A 14458-nucleotide genomic window follows, 5' to 3' on the forward strand; every position below is an offset into this window, starting at 1 on the left:
CGCTGGCTCTGAACGGCATTGTAATGTACCAGCCATTTCTCCCGGGTGGCACGAGGAGGAGTTTTAACCTGGATCCGTCCATCGTGGGAAGGCTCCGGTTTTAGTCCCAGAAACACCACCTCTGGCTCTTCCTCAGCCCCTTCCTGCTTACCCTTCCTGGGGTCACAAGATTGTCGATGCCGATCAAGTCTTTCTTGAGCTCGTGCAACTTCTGGAAATTCTCCATCTTGATCATCGTACCGTGCATCTGTGCCACCATCTCTGTGATCTCTGCCAACGCGGCTGGCAAAGCAAACACAAGTACCACAGTTAGTGGCAGACGGGGTCTTGTCCCTGCTGGTCTCAGCCTCAGAAGCTGTCCTTCTGGGGAAGACGTGATATTAAAAAGTGCTTGATAATAAAAACTGAGTGCTTCACTTGAGGCATTGCCCTCCCCATGGCACCTCGAGAGTGAGGAGGACCCGTGTGCCTATGTGGTGTGACAGCCGTCTCTCAGTCAGAATGACACGATGGCAGTGACAGAAAGTGGGGAAGGAAGAAAAGAGGGGGTCTGGGTACAGATTTCTCTTCCCCCTCTCTTACCTGGAGATATCGAGGCACAGAGAACACAAAGAGGTCACAGAAAGCACCCTGTGCTTTTGATATTGCCACTTTGGAGCAATTAGCAGTCCAGTGCACCCCAGTTTTTCCTATGAAAATTATACTGTTTACCAAGATGGTCACATCTCCCCTGCCCTGGTGGGTGTGCAGGATGAAAAGGAGCTGGTCAATGCCGATTGCTACCAATTAGGGTGGCACGAAGCCACAGCGGCGGAGCCCTGGGCAGTTCTGTCAAGAACCACGTGTCCACAGGCCTTCAGTCTTGAGAACACTAAGCCCCTCCTCCCCGTGGTCCGGCTCTGGAAGAGAAGCCTTCTGCCTTCCTGTTCTCCCTGGGAAGCAAGTGAAGTGCTCCTGGCTTGTCACAGGGCTGCGTCCCAGCCCTAACAACTGACCACAGTGTGCTCCACCTTTGGACATTACCATCCGCTTTGGTTCAACAGACCGCTACTGGGTACCCAGTGCTCTGCAGGGTGGGAGTAAGATGGCTCGGAGGGGACACGGATGTCGTGATGGCACCCGGGTCCCATGGCACTCATGGGCACGGTGTCCTAGGGGCTGTCCTCCCTCTTATTCAGGAACTCTGTGCTCTGCTGTGCCACCTTGAGCCCATCTCTCCACAGTGAGGCCACTCTGTGTTTCAAGCCAGGTAACATGCTTTTGTCCATTTACTTGTCAAGGACAAACTATTCCCTTTGGTGACTGTTTAGAAAAAGAGAATGCAAATTGGCTAAGGACAGTGTATGCAAATCCAAACATCCCCTCCTCCTGTGGGTGACACATCTGTGGGAGGGGCCGTCAGTCATCGTCAGTCATCTCATCCCAGCACAGCCAACTGGCAATGCCAGAACTATAGGACAGGTGGGTGACAGCAGCCCAACTTGAGGGGTCAGACACAACCAGGGTCTTAAAGGATGAGGAGGATTCTCAGGACAGGCCAAGGAGGTGTTGGCAATGACCCCAGGTGGCAGAAATACAAACACGCCAAGTCCTAGAGGCAAAGACTAACAGTCCACGGCAAACCATGAGGTCATGAGGCATTTTTGTCCTCCTTCCGTTCACTGAATGTGCTTTGCCAAGTGTTCCACTGGGCTGTCTGTTCACGAGTTATCTGTAGGAGTCCTCTGTGTATTGCAGATACCAGTGGGGATTTTTCTAGACAGCCTGATGAGTCTCTTCCCTTCCTTAACCCTTTCCATCTTCCCTTTGCTGTAGGTAATGTCCTGTAGGGTTACAAGCCCTGTGGGGTCTGGTCCCTTTTACGTTCCAGCCTCACTGTTACCCTTCCCCTCTGTCCCCTCCTCCCTGAGGCCACAGAGAACTTGTACTTTCTGGAATGTTCCACAGTTTCCCTTTGGACCTGTGTACATGCTGTTCTCAACTCTCTTCTCCACACTTCCTCCGATCCAGGGAAAAGTCCTATTTACACTTTGGCTGTAAACATAGCAGTCCTTTTCTTTGAAGAGCCCCTGTGCCCAAGGCTGAATCCAAAACTCGACTCCTTCTTATCACGCCCTGCAATTCTTTCTCGTGACGCACAGACAGGTCCTATGAGGGCAGTGACCACACCTTCCCATCCCCTCCCCACCAACGCGGGAGCTCAGTGCGGATTGGTAATGAGAAGAGTAAGCCAGGTCCTGAAAAGTTCAGATTTTAGCTTGAGGCAGGCAGTGATCACCCCATTCTAAGCGAAGGAGGAGGAAAAAGAGAACACAGGCTGTCTAAGAGACAGGATGCATTTCTAACTTGTTAGGCTAAGTAGACATGGGGCATTGGTGGGTGACAGTGGAGCTCAGCAATTAGCCCTAGCCCTCCAGGGACTTAGGGTCAAGGTCAAGGCCAGACAAGATGCCCCAGCACTGACGAATGGATTGAGAAAATGTGGTATCTATACACAATGGAATTTTATGCAGCCATGAAGAACGAAATGTTATCATTCGCTGGTAAATGGATGGAATTGGAGAACATCATTCTGAGTGAGGTTAGCCTGGCCCAAAAGACCAAAAATCGCATGTTCTCCCTCATATGTGGACATTAGATCAAGGGCAAACACAACAAGGGGATTGGACTATGAGCACATGATAAAAGCGAGAGCACACAAGGGAGGGGTGAGGATAGGTAAGACACCTAAAAAACTAGCTAGCATTTGTTGCCCTCAACGCAGAGAAACTAAAGCAGATACCTTAAAAGCAACTGAGGCCAATAGGAAAAGGGGACCAGGAACTAGAGAAAAGGTTAGATCAAAAAGAATTAACCTAGAAGGTAACACACACGCACAGGAAATTAATATGAGTCAACTCTGTATAGCTATCCTTATCTCAACCAGCAAAAACCCTTGTTCCTTCCTATTATTGCTTATGCTCTCTCTACAACAAAATTAGAGATAAGGGCAAAATAGTTTCTGCTGGGTATTGGGGGGGAGAGGGAGGGGGTGGAGTGTGTGGTAAGTGAGGGGGTGGGGGCGGGGGGGGGAGAAATGAACCAAGCCTTGTATGCACATATGAATAATAAAAGAAAAATGAAAAAAAAAAAAAAAAAAAAAAAGGTCAAGGCCAGAGATTGCCAACTCCAGCTGACATATAACATGGGACAAAATGAGTTGGGTTCAAAACAATGTGTAACTTAATGGGACGAGCATGTCAGGAACACCAGCTCTGACTTCTTACTGAGTGGCACTTGCGGGCCCCTTTCCCCTCGGAGCCTCAGTTTCCTCATCTGTAAAATGACATTATACTGATCTCCTAAGGTTGTTAAAGGGACGAAAGGTGTGAACAGTGGCTTAGTGCCTGGCCCAGGGGCCGAGCCAGTGAGGGACAGTCCACTGGGGTGGTCAGGAACATGGATTCGAGGTTTGGGATCCAAATCATTTACTTCCCAGCTGTGTGACTCTGCAGGTTCCTTTGCTTCTCTGGTCTCAGTAGTCCCCATATGTAAGTGAGCTCCCCTGCCTCCAGCTGGTTGTGGTGATTAAGGCGCAGTGCTTATTAAGATGACTGGTACATCACAGATGCCCAGCATTAATGAGCCAGAGGATCTGTGTCTAGTCATTTTCCGTGGCAGGCCCAGGTACGGGTAGAGGAGGCCATCGGATTGTGAAAAGCTGGGCAGTGGCACCCCAGGGCAGTCCCGTTGGGTGTGTGCGGGGCAGGCACACGGCTCACCTCGGCAGTCCCTGAAGTCGGCGTGGTTGGGCGAGTGGTGCTTGCACAGACGCTCCAGGACCTGCTTGTAGTGCATGAGCCGGTGCAGCGGGCGCAGGAGGAAGGTGTTGAGCGGCAGGTAACACACCTTCTGCAGCTCGAAGTCTCGGCAGAAGTGCTCCAGCCTCCGTGAGCCTCTGATGGAGGTCTCCAGCGCCTCCAGGGCCTCGCTGTGCTTCCACAGGTGAGCTGACAGGTGCTGCAGGGGCAGGGGGTGGGGGAGGGGACAGAAGAGCTGATCAGCTTTCACTTTTGCCATGGAAGGGCACCTTGCGCTCATGATTTATCACGCGACTCTCATTAAAGTTCCTATTATTCACTTCTCACGACTTTATTATTTCAATGAAGTTCTGAGCATGAAATAAAAAGGTCCATTAAGGGAGTGAGCAATTTAAAATACAAATGCATTCTAAAATATGAGCTGTATAATGAAGACGAGAGACATAAATGTCCCTTTTAAAATGGGAGTCACAAAATTGCAGGGCAACAGTAGTTTCATAGGGGGAGGGGGCTTTCTTTTAAATGTCGTAAGATGGTCAACAGACCAGGGCCGTTCGATAAAGCATCACACATTTAAAAGTACAGTCGGGCTGGCAGTTCACACCTGTAATCCTAGCACTTGGGTAACTGAAGCAGAAGATGGTGAGTTTGAAGCCAGCCTGGGCTACAGAGTGAGACCTGTCTCAAAAACAAAAAAAAAAAAAACAAAAATTCTGGGCCAGGCATGGTGGTGCAGGCCTGTAATCCCAGTTACTTAGGAAGCAGAGCTAGGAGGATCAAGGTCTGAGGCTGGCCCCAGCCAAAAGTATGAGACCCTGTCCAAAAAAGAAGCAAACAGGGCATGGCTCAAGTGGTAAAGCACCAGCATAGCAAGCATGAGGGCCTGAATTTGGACCTAGATATTGCCAAAAAAATATTTTGTTTGCTCCATTAATTCATAAAATAACTGGGGTCCTGCAGAGCCACCTGCTACACTCCAGGAGGTGAACGAGGAGCAGGCGCTGCCCCTACTGTACTGGGATCGTGATGGAGACACAATCAGGCTAAGACCGTTGGTGGAGCACGAACGAGAAATCCATTCCTCTGGGCTTGTCGGGGGGAGGGATACTAATGGAGGGACACTTGCAGCTAGGCACAGGGCAGGGGGAGAAAGGACACCCCAGGACTTGATAGCAGCCACTGTCTTGAAGTCTTACTTGTTAAAAATTCCCAGGGAGGGCTGACTCTGCTCCAGGTGCCAGACACTCCCAAATGTGGGTTTCTATCTAATCCAGACTGCACCATCTCAGTGACAGGCCCACTGCCACGCTCTGTAAAGAGCTAATGCACAGCGCATCCATGCACAAACCTACTTCCTCCTGCAGCAGCAGGGCCGTCTCATTTATTCCTGGGAAGCTTCCATGTTCCTTTGAACCCTTCACTACGTCCTATCCATTAGTCCTCCTAAAAATGTCACACCTGCTTGCCTTTATTCCTGAGGTCACCATCTTTATGCTGCTCAGCATCCCTCACCGAGTGTCTCTGTGATCCTCTGCCTCATCGCTCATGGGGCCACCAAAATGAATTTCCTGAACTGCCACCAAACACATGGCTCCTAGGACGTGACCTTTCTGACCTTTCAGCATCTGCTGACCACTGCAGGCCACTCACTGGCAACATGCTCAAGAATGTGCCAGGCTTTTCCACAGGATGCTCCCTACACAGACCCTCTCCAGTCCCCTGAGGCCGTCCCTCATGCTGACTCCTCCATCCTCCTGCGCTAAGGTCACACCTGCCTGTATTAGCCATGATGACACAGACTCCTGTGCTGGGTTTATTTTCAGACTTTCTGTTTTGAAATAGAGATCCATAGGAAGTTTGCAGGGAAATGTACACGGAAGCACTGTGGCTCCCTCTCCCTCCTCTCCTAATGGTGCCGTCCCGCACAGCTGCATATCAGCCCACAGGTTATTGGAGTTGGTACAGTCCACAGATTAGTTGGGTTGCACGAGGCACACATGCCTTCACTTGTATGTGTGTGTGCACATGTGTGTGTGTAGCTTTAGGCAGTGCTGTTACACATGCAGTCCTCTATTTGATTTTGAGAGCAGGCATCTGTCACATTGCCACATCCTCAGACCCTCGTGTATGCAGTAGGTGCCCAAGAGATTCTGCCTGCATGTCTGAATGAGCAAAGGGAGCAATGCAAGCACCCAGATGGAGGCAGAAGGCAGAGTAGACCATGAAGGATGAGAGGAGAGGTCTGGAGGGGGAGACTGCCACAGTCAGGTTCAGAGTTTGGACTGTGTTCTCCAACCATAGAGCAGGAGAGTCGTATGAATGATGGCGCTGCTGTGGTATAGATGGTGGGCTGGGGGACCAGTCAGTGGGAAGCTAGGGACTCATTGGGAAGCTGACCTGGTCATCCAGCAGAGAAAACCTAGAGCCAAGAGGAGCGGGTGGCAGGCATTTGAGAACAGGGGTGGGGGCTGAGAGCTGGGGAGACTGATGGTTCAGGAAGGGCCCTGCACCGATGGTGGTGAAGGTGGGGAGGAGAGACTGGGGGCTTCCTTTGTGTGTGAATTTTTAGGTGCTTTTGGTATTTGGGCTGATGTTTGCAAAGAGAGGGTCACATGTGGCTGGAGACCATGATTTGGGTTTTTCTCACTTTCAGCTGGGGGTCAAAACCCCAGGCCAAGCTCCCTCAGTCATCCTGTAGACCCCAGTTACCCAGGGGACTGCTTGTGTGATAGCACAGCCCAGAGTGACATGCACACAGCGAGGGCATGCAGGATCCATGCCCTCTGAACCTGCTCTCCTGTGTGCAGCCTGGGAGCCGTCAGCAAGGCTGGTGTCAGGTCCTGCTTAGCACCTACAAATGTAGGAGAGTGTGTGGGTCAGGGTGGGTGGGGCAGGAAAGACACAGTAAGCTGGACATCACCAATAGGATTCTGGAAAAAACCTGGGCTGCTACTTCTCTAGAACCTTCTGTGGCTCCCCCCACATTCTAAAAATTCTTGAAAGCCAACAACAGTAACAACCACAATAAAAAAACAACTCATTTCACCGAACAGCTGCCAGTGTTCCCCCCCCCCATCTATTTTTATTTTGCTTGAGCAGAGCTCGGTGCTATAAAGCCTGGTGGTGCTGGCACAGTGCAGAAATTCCAGCACAGCAGAGGAGGCCGATGGAGCACGAAATGCCAGCTCTCTGAGCAGCAGAAAGGGTGCTGGGCGCGGCGAGCAGGTATATTTTTAGGAGGTCTTTGTGCTGGTTATCAGAGAGGAGGGTGGAATGTCAACCCTCAGTGGGAAGGCAGTGCAGGTACTGAGGGGGCTGAGCAGGTCACAAAGGAGGGCTGGAGAACAGCAGGATGACGGGGTCCACCCTGCAGAGTGGTGGAAGGAAAGGCAGGTCACCCCTGCTGTCTCAAAGACCCACAGCAGAGTTTGAGCCTCTTTGAGGGATCCTCCACTGGGAGCCTCTGATTTCAGATAAGGGAAATTTGGTGAAAACCCAAAATGAGCTTAGAGAAAGCACGTGGCTTATGAAGCAGTGTCTGAGGTGGATGATAACGAGGAAGGTATCATAGTGACAAATCACGCCACAGAAGAGAACAGTGAAAGAAGCCAGTCTGAAAAGGCTCCATTCTGTGCGATTCCAACTACAGAACATGCTGGAAAGGTAAAATACAGAGACAGGAAAAGAACAGAGCGGGGAGGAAGGAGTGAATAGGTGAAGGCAGTGACACTATTCCGTGTGACACTGTCATGGTGGATGCCTGATATTAGCCATTGTCAACACCCAGCACCAAGGGTGAGTCCTAAGGTCATCGATAGCCTTTGGGTTAATGATAACATATCAGTATTGCTTCATCAGTCTTAACAACTGTACCACATCAAGGAAAAATGTTAATAACGGTGTAAACCATGCGTGGGGGAGGCAGAATATGGGAACTGTATTTTCTGTAAACTTAAAACTGCTCTAAGAAATCAAAAATATTGAATTTTCAAAATTCCCATGCCAAGCTGAAAAGATGCCTGTTGCTGTGACCCGTGAGTTTTGGGTGTCAGCCGCGGCTCATGGCACTGAGACAGTAGCTGTGGAATGGCTCACATCAGTCTCGCTTTCCTTACTTTGCACAGGGTTCTGTATGCCTGACCTCCTGACCACTTCCACAGCTGGTCAGTGACGGCGCCCCGAATCACAGCGTGCTGTTCTTGGTGAAAAAGTGGACAATAATCCAGGAACTGGTAAGTAACATCTTGATCTTTACTGACTGAAGAGGCCGGCTGGGTGCTGGTGGCCCGTGCCTGTCATTCTATGCTATTTGGGAGACTGAGATTGAGAAGACTGTGGTGCTAGGCCAGTCCAGGCAAAAAAAAGTTTGAGAGACCCCCATCTCAGTGGAAGAAAAGCTGGGCATGGTGGCATGGCCTGTCACGTCAGTGATGATGGGAAACATAAAATAATAGGATGGAGGTCCAGGCTGGGGAAAAGTAAGACCCTATCTCCAAAACAACCAGAACAAAAAGGGCTGGAGCTGTGGCTCGAGTGGTAGAGCACCTGTCTAGTATACGTGAGGGCCTGGGATTTGATCCCCAGTGCCGGATAAAAAGGCTGACAGCTGTAGCTTTTGATCATGTCAACGTGATCAAACACCATGATTTGTCAACATGATGAAATCAACATGATTGATTCAAACCCCAACAATAATTTCTATGAACGCCTCCTATGGACTAGGTGCTCAGCGTAGGGGTGTGGTGGCAGAGTGAGTACCTGCTTTCCTAGGGGGCTGTCACTTTCTCTGGGCAGTTATTAGTTACTGATGTTATCAGACTGGCAGTTGAGACACAGGAAGATTGCTTTAGAATGCAAACATAGATGTTCTCAAAAGATAAGTTACAGGCAGAGGTCGGTGGCTCATACCTGTAATTCCAGCCACTTGGGAGACAGATCAGGAGGATAGGGGTTTAAGGCCAGCTTGGGCAAAAACGCAAAACTCTATCTAAAAAGTAACCTAAAAATAAAAAAGGCTGGAGGCGTGGGCTTCAATCCCCAGAACTGTCCCTCCCTCACGAAAAAGACAAGTTGTGTGAACAAAACCTTCTATGTTACAGGAATTACTAATGGGTCAAGATGAAAATGAAAATTTCAGATATAAGACACGGGGCGGATTTTGGCCTAGTGTTTACTTCTTTGGGTAAACGTTCATTACAGGAATTGCTGATCATTACAGATATATTTGCCTTCGACTGATTTAAAAATCATAGAACTTACTGGAATTCCTATATAGCTGAGAATCCAGTATTTTGTCATGTTAGAGACATGACAAAACTGACTGAATATGAAGTGACGTGTGCTCCACCAAACATTATTTTTTAAAAAAAAGTTGTATGCAATCTATTTATATATAAAAAAAAAATGACCTGTTGTTTTGAGTGTGATGCCTTTGAATCAAACAACTACTGGTAAGTGTTCTCCCCAAAAACATGATCTAGAGAGGCTGGAAGAATGGCTCACCAGACGCTCATCCCTTGTGTCAGGCAGGCAATGCTGCAGACTGGAAGGGCTCCTGGGCCAGCCCTCACTTTCCCTGGGAACTTGTCCCACCCAAACCCCATCCAGCTCACCTTCATGCCCTGAATGTTCTTGAGCATGACGTCACCGATTCTTTGGGAATCCCCTCTGGTGTGGGCATTTGAACGGCCTTCCCTGGGACCAAAAACAAAGGTTGAGATGTGTTAGCAGTGAAAACACGGCCCGAAAGTGTGCTGGTCCTGGATTACAAAACACCCCCGTTGACATCTTCCTTTCCAGACCCCTGGCTGTACCTCTCCTGGGACGTCTCCCATACTACTCTTGGGATCACACGTTAGTTCAGGAAGGCGACTTGGAAATTACCCAGCTCACTGTGAGAAGAATTCCACTTATGCTTTGACAGACAGGGCAGAACCAATTTCTAATCCTTCTAATTTGGTCTTGTCTTTTTCCAACCACACTTGGCTGACTTAAGCATCACGAGCTGTACAGGAAGATCACTTGCAGTCGCTGGCTTATGAAACAGATTCTGTCCTATAGATGGGCACCAACAGACCCTTGTAGGAAGCAAGGCTCAGCCTCCAAATTAAGGTTTCCATTTCCAAGAGCCCTTAGCTTGAAGCAACGCCTGGTCTGGAAAGCCCTTGGGAAGGGAAAAATATAACTGAAAATGTGCAGGAGACTCATTCCTACAGGGGGGTGGGCAAATGACACAGAGTGGACAGGACGGGTGGCCAGGTAGAAGAGTCACTGGGGCAGGGGCTGGGGCCCTCCCAGACATGCAGGGTGGTAGCCAGCATTGCTGTGTACGTTGTCTGCAGCTCAGTGCTTTAACTGATGTTGACAATACAGGCCTCAGATGGCAGAGAAAAATAACAACAGCGGTATTTCCTGACTGCTTCCATGCGCCAATGGATTAATTCATTTAGCCCTCTGAGCAACTTTTTGAGGAAGGTACATTACCACTCTCATTTTATAGCCAGGGCAACTGAGGCACAATGAAACCAACTTATCCAAGGTCTGTTGTCACAAGGCAGTGAGCTTGTACTTGGCCCAGGCAGGCTGGTTCTGAGTCTGTGCCCATAACCCATCACATCAATGCATGCCTGCTAATTTACCCAAAGATGAGAAAATAATTTTCCAGATTAAAACAATAATGAACCTGGCTAGTATCTCCCAACCAACTGTCCAGGGCAACTGGAAGCCAATTTATATGAAAGGAATGAATTAAAGAAACAAACCAAAACCCATAAAGATCAGGGCACTGGGCTTCGAGTTAGATGTGGGAGGTGCTGGAAGTGGCTATGACAGCTGGCACCTCAAGTGAGGACAATTTAGACCCTGCACGTGCAGGCGCCACCAACCCTCCAGCAATGACAAGGGTCTTGTGCTGCGGTGGCCTTCCCCAACTGGTGCCTCCATCTCTGGGTCACTGAGGGTCTTCAGGGGACCAGAGGAGAGCAGGGAACACAGGCAGGCCTAATGCAGTAAGCCTGGAGGTGGACAGGGAAGTGAAATAGAAACACAGGCTACCTTCTTTCTTAGGCTTTGACTTTTATACTACGCAATCATCAGAACGGTTCACCCCGCAGGATGCAATGTGGTCCTGAGTGAAAGTGCCATCCAGGGAGACTGAGAGCACAGGGGCCTTTGAGCAATTAGAACCCTTCTAAATGAAAGAAGAGAGAATGTCCACTGTGTTTTGGCTGGGACTTCCAGCCCCTCTCTCATCCCTTGCTTCCTCTTGGCTTCCTTCACTACTACTGTTCCTTCAGGAAACTTGAATTCTCTCTCTCTCTCTTTGCCATTTTCCTGGGATAGTTCCAGGATGATTACTGACAACCTAGCCACTACCCAGGCCAAGTCCTTCTCCCACTGAGCCTCCCTAGTGGTCGGCCCCACCTTATATTCCCCCCAGTTTCAGGAAGACATTCTCTCCCGTTGCCCTCTTTTCTGTCCAGGCCAGCTCTCTGGTCATTTTGGCCAGCTGCATCTCTCTGGGCCACTCCCAAAATGTCTGTGTCCTTTGGGGCTCCATCTGTGGTCATCCTCCATTTTACCCTCTCTTTCAACTGTTTCCTAGTCTCCATGGCTTCGATTCATGACACCAGCTCTATATCCAAATGTTCTCTGTAACTACTGGCCTGGGTTCTGTGTTTCCCACACCTTCCAGAAGGTTCTATACAAATGACCCTACAAGTATCACAAATGAAGGTGCTCCAGAGTTCATGGTCTAATTTCCCAAACCTGACCCTCTTTCTGTTCTACTTTCTTTTTCTTCCCTTCTTGCTTTTTTTTCTTGAGTCAGGGTCTTGATGTAGCCCATGCTCATCTGGAACTTGACATTCTTTTGCCTCTGTATCCTAAGTATTGGGATACTTACTGGCTCTGTGTATGTTTTCTTTTTTTTTTTTTGGTGGCACTGGGGTTTGAACTCAGGACCTCACACTTGCTGGGAAGGTGCTCTATCACTTGAGCTACCCCACCAGCCCTGTTTTGTATTGGGTATTTTTGAGAAAGAGTCTCAAGAACTATTTGCCTGAGCTGGCTTCAAACTGCGATCCTCTTCATCTTTGCCTCCTGAGCAGCTAGAATTACAGGTGTGAGCCACCGGTGCCCAGCTATGTGTAGTTTTTAATGTTCTAACATTTAGTTTGGGTCTGTTGTTTAATGTTCAATTCCAAGTTATCTGTTTATCTTCTACTTGCCCCTCTCCCTACCCCTAGCCACAGGATCAAGTTCTCTCCCAAATAGGGTCAGTGCAGATTGTTTCAGCGTCTGACTTAGATGCATGCTGTCCTTTGGTGACAGTCCCTGGCCTTCTGCTAAGCGTTGCATATTCACCCTTCAGATGCAGGCAACTCTGGAGCTTGGGTTATTAATCGAATCAGTTTCTTTAGTCATTTTGCTGTTCCTTCCACATCACTGGGGTTGGTGGGTAGTTTAGACACTCGGGGCTGCAAGGGAACTGAGTTGACAGGAGGGTCTGGCCTAACAGTTTAGAAGCAACTGTCCCACTGCACTTTTGACAGCACACAAGGCTTTAGTGAAAGCTGGGAAGTTCTTTCCCCTGCCCTCTGTACCTGAGCCAACCAGACCTTCCCTCTAAGGGAAGACCCAGTTACCGAGTCAGAATGTCCTGACGCCAGCTAAGTGCCACACAAGCCAGGCACGGCCCAACTTAAACCTGATTTGTAGGAATGAAGCCATTACCTGGAACCTTCACATTGTCAAATGGGTCTGTCATCTGATAACACTTGTAAGAAAGGGCTTAGTTTGGGTTGGTGGTGTGGCTCAAGTGATAGAGCACCTGCCTAGCAAGTGTGAGGCCCTGAGTTCAAACCCCAGTACCACTAAAAGAAAGAGGAGAAAAGTCTTAGTCCAAAGGATGCAATTTAGTTATTTTAATGAGACGGGTCTGGGTTGAGTGGGGAGGGTTGTAACTTCCATTAATAACAAGCACTTCCTCTCAGAGCTAATGCCCTGCCCAAGACACAATGGAATGCTGGGAAGGGTGGTGAAGAGTGGAAGCCAAATTTCATTTATTTCACTTCTTCTGTTCTTTTGCCAACTATTTATTAAAAGAAAGTCTACTAATGTTAAAACCCCTGACTCCAGAGACCTTCCTTCCTGTGTCCACCTGCTATCACAGCCGGGTCTATTTCTTAGCCTCGAGCATCCTTTCACTGTGGGCAGCATCTGTCCCCTGTGTGGCAGGGGGACACCAACAGTGACACATTTCCAGGGAGGTTGGCTATGCTGATGTCGTAAACACAGGCTGTGGTCGCTGAAGTTTCTGCAAACAGTACAGCAAGTGTCCACACCCTCCCCTCCCTCACAACCCCTCTGGCTCACGCAGTCCACCCCAGCCCTGAGTGGGTCCAAACTCCCAACTCCTGCAGCCTTAAACGCCTTCATATCTGGCTGCTTCTACATTCGACTTCCTCCAAGTCCAAACCCAAGGCATTTGTTTTATTATAAGCAGCTAAAAGGTCATTTTATTATTAAGAGCATGAAGAAGTAATTATAACTTTTCCATAACGTCCTTCGGATGTTAACCCCACAAGAAAAGGGTTCTTGTTTGGAAAGTAGGGCCACCTATTTGTTGTCTGGGTAATTACCATGCAGCAACGAAGATGAAAATTCCTTTGACAATTTCACTTAGGAAAACCATGTACAGTCTACTAAGAAACCACCTAGAGGCTAAATTCTGATCCGTGGAACAGGATTAATTTACCACCCCCCCACCCCCCTGGAGCCACACCGTCGGACCTCAGCAAAGGACTGAACATACATGCACACACTCCCCCTCCAACCAAGAAGAGAACAGGGACGAAACCATCTGGAAGTGGGTGAGCCTTAACCACAGCTAGGCCATCTAGGAAGGTGGGCTGTGCATCTGGGTCCAGCAGCCTCAGGAGAGGCAGATGGAGGCCTTGCACCGTGAGGATTGTCTCTGATGGCTGAGAGATACTTCACAGGCAACAGTGGCTTCTGGGCAAAGCCAGCCCCAATCAAGCAATAGTTTGCCCTCCTGTGTGCATCCCCAACCCCAGGTCAACTCCAAATCCATTAAGAACCTGTTACATTGCCCTGATGACCTAGAACTCTCCCGTAAGTATGCGAGCCCTGTGACATGGTCTCCCTTGGGGAGGTGAGTTTTCTGGACATCAAGGCTAGCTTTGGGGACATGTAAGAGGAGAGTTGTTAGCAGTGAAGGCAGGCAGGGCCTCTCACCCAGGATTTCCCAAGGAGCCCAACAGAAACCTAGACATGTTCGTTAGACACCCAGCACACTGTCATTGCAACAGAAGAGTCCGATCATTTGATTAAAACGCCAGAGTACATGGTGTGGCTGCAACTCCAGGCTGACTTTCACACGGCTCTGTGTTCGGATGCTCTCTGCCCCCCGGAAAATGGATCTAGTATTTTGACACCTGAGTTCAGATTTGCAAAACAAACGACACATTCTTGCCCTTACTAATCCCTGCAGTTTCTGATTCTAAAGAGGGGGAGAAGTATGTAATTAGTATGTTTTGTGTCTGTGTTTAGTAAAATGGTTCTGTGCAAATGAACACATGGATAATTGTTTTGCCAACTATTTATTAAAAGAAAGTTGACTGATGTTCAAACCCCTG

General features: G+C 49.0%; 1 protein-coding gene and 1 long non-coding RNA gene across 10 annotated transcripts in view; one reads left to right on the plus strand and one right to left on the minus strand.

Moving 5' to 3' along the window:
- The window catches only part of Farp1 (FERM, ARH/RhoGEF and pleckstrin domain protein 1), a 254241-nt gene that overhangs the window by 16398 nt on the left and 223385 nt on the right, over positions 1-14458 (minus strand). For all 8 annotated transcript variants that reach the window (XM_074043098.1, XM_074043099.1, XM_074043101.1 and 5 more), the window contains 3 exons: positions 9413-9494; positions 3762-3999; positions 152-282 (listed from right to left, as the gene is read on the minus strand). In XM_074043098.1, the coding sequence (XP_073899199.1) occupies positions 152-282; positions 3762-3999; positions 9413-9494 (451 nt within the window). The remainder of the gene's footprint in view (positions 1-151; positions 283-3761; positions 4000-9412; positions 9495-14458) is intronic.
- The window catches only part of LOC141411432 (uncharacterized), a 39091-nt gene continuing 31341 nt past the window's right edge, over positions 6709-14458 (plus strand). For both annotated transcript variants that reach the window (XR_012436163.1, XR_012436162.1), the window contains exons 1-2: positions 6709-7025; positions 7925-8032. This is a non-coding gene — a long non-coding RNA (uncharacterized lncRNA). The remainder of the gene's footprint in view (positions 7026-7924; positions 8033-14458) is intronic.

The sequence above is a fragment of the Castor canadensis genome, chromosome 10, assembly GCF_047511655.1.
Source record: "Castor canadensis chromosome 10, mCasCan1.hap1v2, whole genome shotgun sequence".
In the NCBI taxonomy this organism is placed as follows: domain Eukaryota; kingdom Metazoa; phylum Chordata; class Mammalia; order Rodentia; family Castoridae; genus Castor; species Castor canadensis.